Source organism: Sinocyclocheilus rhinocerous, unplaced genomic scaffold (assembly GCF_001515625.1).
Source record: "Sinocyclocheilus rhinocerous isolate Xijiao unplaced genomic scaffold, SAMN03320098_v1.1 scaffold616, whole genome shotgun sequence".
Taxonomy (NCBI): domain Eukaryota; kingdom Metazoa; phylum Chordata; class Actinopteri; order Cypriniformes; family Cyprinidae; genus Sinocyclocheilus; species Sinocyclocheilus rhinocerous.
In genome coordinates this window covers 177,579-185,478 of record NW_015631496.1, presented here as the reverse complement: position 1 = coordinate 185,478, position 7,900 = coordinate 177,579, and the positions used below count along the sequence as shown (strand labels likewise).

The 7,900-nt window shown below is 39.2% G+C and overlaps 1 protein-coding gene across 4 annotated transcripts in view; it reads right to left on the bottom strand.

The window, feature by feature from the left end:
- The window catches only part of LOC107741725 (solute carrier family 45 member 4-like), a 32,624-nt gene that overhangs the window by 4,608 nt on the left and 20,116 nt on the right, over positions 1-7,900 (bottom strand). The window contains exons 1-5 of one of the 4 annotated variants that reach the window (XM_016554492.1): positions 7,105-7,176; positions 4,267-4,854; positions 2,253-2,441; positions 1,908-2,087; positions 367-1,457 (exon numbers count right to left, since the gene is read on the bottom strand). In XM_016554492.1, coding sequence (XP_016409978.1) covers positions 367-1,457; positions 1,908-2,087; positions 2,253-2,441; positions 4,267-4,537 — 1,731 coding nt within the window. In that variant the 5' untranslated portion in view covers positions 4,538-4,854; positions 7,105-7,176. Of the gene's footprint in view, positions 1-366; positions 1,458-1,907; positions 2,088-2,252; positions 2,442-4,266; positions 4,855-6,053; positions 6,232-6,985; positions 7,075-7,104; positions 7,177-7,900 lie in introns of those variants that run through there. The other 3 variants (XM_016554493.1, XM_016554491.1, XM_016554494.1) reach the window with 3 other exon arrangements.

Below are 7,900 nucleotides of genomic sequence, written 5' to 3'. Positions count from 1 at the left end.
GTGTTCTGACGATTTGTGCTACCCTGTCAGATTTTGCTACCTCCCATTAAAACAGATGGTAGCATAATTTGGTAGCGAAAAGTGCTACCTATCAGATTTTGCTTCCAGCATGATAGTAATAAGGTGTGAGCCTTTATTAACATGTACACCTACCCCAACCCTAAACCTACCCTTACAGTAGGATAAATACAGTATTGGTAGCATAATCTGATAGGTAGCATTATTTGTCAGAACACCAGCCGTAGCTGTCGGGCAAGATGGCGGATAGCAGTGGCGGCACATAATATCTGTGTTCTGATTTTTCAGATCGCCTGTCAATCAAGCTCTTTGGGAAGGGTCAATTACAGGACAAGATAAGGAACTCACAGTTGGGTCTCCTTCAAAGATGACCTGGCCCATGAAGTCCGTGTAGAACACAGCTTGTGCGATCATGGAGAACCAGGTGAGCAAGTGACATACACACAAACGCCAGAGCTGGGGTGGCATCTTCAGCATGGACAACCAGAGCAGTTTGACCGTCGTACCGCCATCCCCATCCTCACTCTCTTCATCCTCCTCATTCCTGCGGGATGCGGAAATGCGACTTGGCTGCAATTTCCGCCGTTCATGCCGTCTATCGATTTTGTCAATGTCATTCAGGCTTCGTGAAGATTTGATCGGCCCAGCCATGTTGCCATAGCGCCTTCGCCATTGAAAGCCCACACGTCCATGATAAGAGAAAGTGAAGGAGGGCTGGCGGTAGAAGGAAGGGGTGCGGTGACGCACTAGGACGCCAGATGGACGTAAACCGACTTTGCCTGGTTGATTGGCAGCATTCGCTGCTCCAGTGATTAGATTTCCAGAAACAGCAAAGCTTCCGTTTCCACAGATATGTTCCCCATTGCTATCGCAATTCTGTAAGTGGTGGTCAGTGCACTGACCTGCATGGCTGGTGTTGCGGTAATCCAATGTTGTTCCATCATCTTGTAGACCCTGGAAGTCCTGGAATAAAGTCGGTTCGATGTCGCACAGAAACTGCCCATCGCGATCCAAGTCCAAGTCTGGGTCAAGCTCTACTGTAGCATCTGGCATGGCTAAAACGGAGTCACTTTTACACCGTACTAGGTCGATGTTTAGAAAGTCTGTTGAAACATCCCACTCAGAGCGGTCATCCTCATGGGCTGAAAACAGCTCCTCCTCAGGGATCAGTTCTAGTTGAGGTATGAGACGAGTAGATGGAAAGCTGCCATAGTGCTGGACAGGAGGTGGCCTTTCTTCATCATCCTCCTTTAGTTCCCCTGGCTGGTTGGGGTTATATAGACGCTCCTTGATGCTGAAAAGATGAAGTGTCGCAGAAATGATAAAGATGATGGCAGCAAAGAAAAAGAGGACCTGCTCTTGGGCTTTAAAAGCTCGACCTAGGAAGGTATTGGTCCAGTCCAGCCCTCCTAGCATGTAACCTAAAGCACCTCCCAGCCCTGAAAAACAGGAATTATATCAAATATAAATCACCATCCAGTATAATGTTAAGTGCACTACTGTTTAAAAGTTACAATTTTTATGTTTTTGAAAGAAGTCTCTCATGCTCCCCAAGGTTGCACTTACTTGATCAAAAATATAGTAAAAACAGAAATGTTATTACAAATTACAATGTACATAAGTGTTTTCTATTTCAGTATCATTTAAAGTATAATTTATTCCTGTGATGGCAAAGACGAATATTCAGCAACCATTACTCTAGTGTTCAGTGTCACATGATCGTAAATAGAACATTTTTATTCTGATTAGATCTTTCCTAGCGAACAATTATCTTCTAAACCCTGATTTTTTTTTTTAAAGATTTGAAAAGGTTTCAAGTATGTTGCTAAAGAACAGAGTGTTTCTTCCAGTTCAGATCAATTTATCACTCCCAGTCCCAGAATATACACCTGCTGAGAAAGCATGGATATTTAGAGCCATGTCCTGTTCCTCGGTATCAGCCACATCCAGGAGGTAGGCTCTGATTGGTCCATCCAAAGCATCAGCACAGAAGTCTAGAACCACCACACCAACAACGGTCAGCACAATCCCAACCAGTTGATTACTGGGAACATCACCCAGAGACAGACCTGTTTGACACAAAGATTAAAATACTGTAAGGACCAATCATTTAGAAAATGCAAAAATATGTATGTGTAATATAAAATATATAGTCAAGGGCCTCCTATTTAAACAATGGTGACTTGTAATGTAATGCATGTTTTAAATATTGTATAAATATCTAAAATAATTACCTATAAGAGATCCATTAAGAAATAAGGCCACTCCTAATAACACTCCAATACACAGTGCCAAAATGAAGGGTCTCCTCCGACCCCATTTCAAAGTGCAACGGTCACTTGCTGAGCCAATCAGAGGAGTGAAAATTAAACCCAAAATAGGGCTGAGGAACCAGGTTAAGCTGTAATACTGCTCCGGGAGACCTGCAAGAAGAAACTGACTGGGATCAATTCAATTCCAAGGTTCAAGGAGATCAAAACTATATTTTTTAATAATCACTTTTTGATAAAATATACCAATATGGCGACTTAAGCAGCCCACATCAGCTGAAACAGATAACCAGGTAGGTTTCAGCATGTCTGCAGTTCATTAACCTGTCATTTACAACACTATAAAGCTTTCACATAGAAGATCTAAAACTGTGTCATAGTAATGAAGCAATCAAACTGCCTCTGGCAATAAAATTATCAAATGCGATGACTCGGGAGTAAATAAAAAGTGCATGAGAAAACTGAAAATAATATTTGGGATTATTCGTTAGTGATGATTCATAGCAAATCGCTTTAACAGCTAAGGGAATTTTCCATGAGTCTGGCACGCAGAACTCGTGCCAGGACTGATGACATACTAAAACCCAAACACTTGATTACTCAAGTGAAACTTAAATGTCAAACTTCTCCTTTTTTCAAGAGGTCCAAACATGCAGAAGAACTACAGGTCATGTGTGCAGCGGGATGACACTGAGAATGTGAGAACAGAAAGTGCAGACAACAGACATGTCACATGTCAAATTTTCAGATCAGAACTCTTCAGATTTTAAGATGAACAACTATCCAACCGCATTCCAACCTCTGTGGATCAGGTTAAGGTGCAGTATGAAGTAATGAAGTAATCAGCCTGTATTATAAAGCAATAACACTCAGTGTTACAACTCCCAAAGGCCAGAACTTAAAGAGATGGTTTTGTCAATACACACAGCATTTAATGTATAACAGGAGAGAATTTGATCCTGTTTACTCTAAAAACAGACCCTGGTTGATTGTCTATTAAACCACACTTAAAATTGCAATTATTTTACCTATTTTTTTTTTTATCAAGTAGGCCATTTGAGATTTTAAGGGCCACATATATTTTGCCTAAACATGCACATTAAAGCAACACAAACTGATTGTTTTAGGTTACGATAAGCTAAATTCTTTTGGAGGAAATGGCCTTTCAAAGTTTAGTGGATGGATATTTAAGATACATTCAGCCATTAAATCTACTAAAACTGCTTTTGGTATGAGATCAGAAGGCCTTTAGAGCAATTCAAACCTTTTGTTATATTAACCCTGTAGTTTCCTGAGAGAATCTATTGACATTGGTCTTATTCAAAATAGACGGAAAACCGAGAGAAAGAGAAATGCGCAGACTCACACATTCCCTACATTCCACGCAAACGCTACCTCATCCATTTTTGCATGCTACTGTGGAAACAAACATCCCTCCATCTTAATACTATCACACAGGGTTGGCATTGGCACAATAGGGAATCTTTACCAAATCCAAAGGAATGTCCCTGTTCAATGATTATGAATAGAGGCCTTAAGCCTAGGATGAATTTTAAACACTAAATTACCCATTAACCCTCTATTTATAGATAAGTGCGCATGCCTGCTGAGGTAGCATCAGCCTTTTTAATGTTTTATCTACATCTAAAGATGCTTAAAAGATCAAAATTTTGTCATTATATACAAAATAGTGCAGTAAAACTATAAAAAAAAAACGTTCATCAGCCTAGATATTTTTAAAATGATATTTGTGTGATTATATCTTCTATGGAATACAAAAGCAGATATTTTGAAGAACGAAAGTCAATAGGGTCCAAATCAACATTAGAACCCACTGATGTTCAAAAAAGATAAAGAGATAAAGGTTTGGAATGACATGTTAAGGGATAAATTAGGTCTTTCTGTCTATAGACATATGAAGGAAATGAATTGATTTAAGTTGTCAAAAGGTTTGTTGGGAAAACAGTTGAATACTGACCTAGCTGCAACAGCACAGGAGTGACTAGTGCTGTTTCCATCGCATAGCAGAACTCCCTCCCGAACATGATGGCACCGTGCATGACCCATAACCTCTTTGGGATGTGGTTTACAGAATCCTCACTGGCCGAGTCCTCTGTCATCTCCACTTCTCTCTCTTTCTCCTTCTCTGCATTCTGTCCACCATTCGAATCCTTTTCTTGTACGACTGCCATTTCCAGCACTGGAACGGACTCCGTGACAGCGTTCTTGGGTGCCATGCTGGCCTGCATATACGAAGCTGGCGTCTGGGGTCTTGATCCAGAAACGTTTCCTGTGGCACTTACCCTCAAAAGTCCAGCTGATCTTTCATAATCCACAGCAGGCTTCTTATTATAAAACACTCGCAGTCAAAAGAAAGGTCATGTTGTTCCATATATTTCAGTGAGAGATCTACCAACCGTTGCAATGAATCCTAGCCCATATAGAGCTTTGTTGGTGTAACTCATGAGTCATGTTTTCACGAAAAGAAAGAGGGAAATGGGGGAGGGCATGGAGAGCAGAACAGGTGGATGTTCCTTTCTGTGCTTCCATGGAATTACTTATTAATCTAGATGAGAGGGAGAGAGTGAATGAGAGACGGAGAGAGAGAGAGAGAGAGAGAGAGAGAGAGAGAGAGAGAGAGAGAGATCTTGGCATTAACAAGTGATATCCAGAAAGATCAAGGCAGTGGAAAAATGTCAGTGAAAAACAAGATGGGGAAAAAAATCTTGGCATTGCGACAGTAAACATAGTTTTAGCAGAAGTCTGACTTATTTCGCATATCTGTAATCCCTGGAGAAAGGAAGATGAAATAATAAAGTGACTAAACTAGGAAAAAGGCTCTGAAAAGATAGGAGAATGTAGATACATATTCTTAAGATAACATTTTAAAGCCTTAACTGAGAAACAATCATTTTAATATAAAAAAGTGACCATTCCCTACACTTTATCAAATTATACATTATATAGACAAATTATGTAACGTTACATATATTAAAGAAAACAGAGACATATTTTGGAATTCTTTCAGCCAGTTTTCATTTCAATGTTGTATCTCGCGCAACCTCAATTATCTGTTGGCGCTATCGTATACTATCGTATGGACTTTTTAAAACAAGAAAACAATTTATTTGATATATTATTGAAATGCAAATCTACAACAAAGTGATTAAGTGATAAATAACAGCAATACGTGCCATCTTTTGTCGATATACCATCCCACACGTATACCGGAAAGCTCTCCAGCGGCGTACAGTTGCTATGGTTACGTCCTCAAGCGAACGCGATTGTTTGCAAATTTCTATTTGTCAAACACAAGCTCTAAACAGTTTGAAAACGCCTATAAGCCTACATGCAAAAACATATGCACTTTTAAGTCTACATACCTTCCAGTCATATGGTAAAGGCAGCAACAGTGTGTTCCAAAGGTCGTTTTAAATGAGTTAGAATTACACAATCGCGCTGCTGTAGCACTATAAAATCTCATGCTGTACTAAAGCCATTTACATAAGAGTTTTCCTTAAAAGCTAATCGTGGATGAGCAGCTGATATGATAAAACGAATTTATTCTAAATTATTGTATGCTCAGATATACATTTTTTTTAATATAAGTAATTTAAAAAAAATATATAATTAAACCGAAGCAAATAAGTGAAATAATTTCAACATATATTTACAATAGTTAGGCTACTAATTTGGTAACAAGACACGTGAACATCTCCCACATGTAATAATTAAGAACATATCCTAACTCGTTAAGTAGCCTACCTTCATCTGACGTCAAAATGATCCTTTTAACCCAGAAATATTGTCCCAGATCAAGTGAAGTAGACAGGCATACTCAAGAAGTTCTACAGAACAAACTGAAGTGACACATATAGTGACAGAGCCAAAAATGTGTCACTAGTTTTACTTGCTGGTTACATGAGACGCCCGTGATAACTGTCCGTCCCCTGTGCACTACACTGATAAGGTGATAAGGCTACACCCAGAGGCTTCTGGCAGGTGACGTGACATCCACCCCAGAGCAGCCCAGGCCTGCTGTGACAAGAGTCAGGTGGGCGAACGGACACCTGTGTCAGAGACTGACGTGAAAATGTGACAAGCAGACATAGGAGGACAAGTCATCTGTTATTAGGGGATGAGGACGTGGCGAAGAGGTGCCTTTCGCTGAATCACATGCAACAATTTTTTAAGAAGCCTTTGATGGAGCTCAAATCATGCCTAAACATGTACGGTTTCCTGATTGTGATTGGAAGTACGCCTGGAAACCAAACATTAAACCCAACCATTTTCAGTTAACAGCGCGTAAGATGTCAATGTTAGACACATAAACAACCTCCCTGGCTAAAATAAACGTCAATAATAACGTTACCAAATTACCATAAAAACCCGTTCCCTGTGATTTTTCCTGGATTCAAAGGATTGCCAGATCATCAGACTGTTGCATGCAGTCATGTGCCCTGATAGTATTTTGGATACTTCGCATCATACACACGATAATCATGTTACCAACTGTATCACTTGGAAGGGTGAAATGATCTGACTGGGAATATGAGCGAGCGAGTTGCAATAATTATGCATTTGGGATTTTGCTTAACTTTATATGAATCATCAGTCTGATTAATGCTTAAACAGTCTGTTAGCCCGGACTGCTAGCCTGCTAATTAACTTGCTTCTACAGTAAATTTAACTGATACCTTCAGTTCCCGAGCACGACGAGCGGTCCGATTCATAACAGGCATCTTCATTTATGGATAAAGAAAGAATATAAGCATCCACAAGTAAATGGAGAAAGATGTTAAAGAGCCAAATGTACCTGCTCTCAGGTCGCGGATGTACTGCATCTATTGTCTGCTCGTGGTTGCCAGTTGTTACGCTCTGCAAATCCCCCTCATCAGCACTCAGTGATGTAATATCGCAATGTCAAAGTCTGTGAACTAAAACCTAGAAGCCACGAAGACTTTTAGTCATTATTTAACAATGTCATGAAGAGGTAACTGTTGTCTCTTAAAGTGATGTATTTTAAACGCATCATTCAAAATAATAAGGCAAACTGATAACGTCATTTGACAGATTAGATAAGTGTTATTCTAGAGTTGAGATAAAATACTAGACACGCTATTCAAACCTTAATTTGTAGATAATTTTATCATGTTTTTCTTCTGAATTTTTCATATAAGGTCTGTGGTTAACATTATTTGAAAAAAAACAAAACTGTTTTGTTTACTCATCAAAGTCAATGATTAGGTCTACTTTTATTTGGCCTTAAACTTCAACACTATATGTTTTTGCTGTGTTTTGCCAGTTATTATTTGACATTTCTAGAAACGTCCTAAAAAGCTTTATGACATTATAATTTTTTTAATTACGGTAATATATTTATGTATAGTTTCAGTCAATTACTGCTCTGTAGCAGGGGTTTTCAAACTGGTATCTGGGGCCACGAGAGGATTCTTGGGGGGCTGTGGAAATTTGAGGGGACAAAATTGTATTTTGGGACTGTCAACGTTAACTTTAAAATGTATTTTGAACATTTTTTTTCTTGTGAAAAGTGTTATGGAAATAAATAGAGAGAAATATGTTTCTCTGCAGGTGTACAAATACTCTTCAAA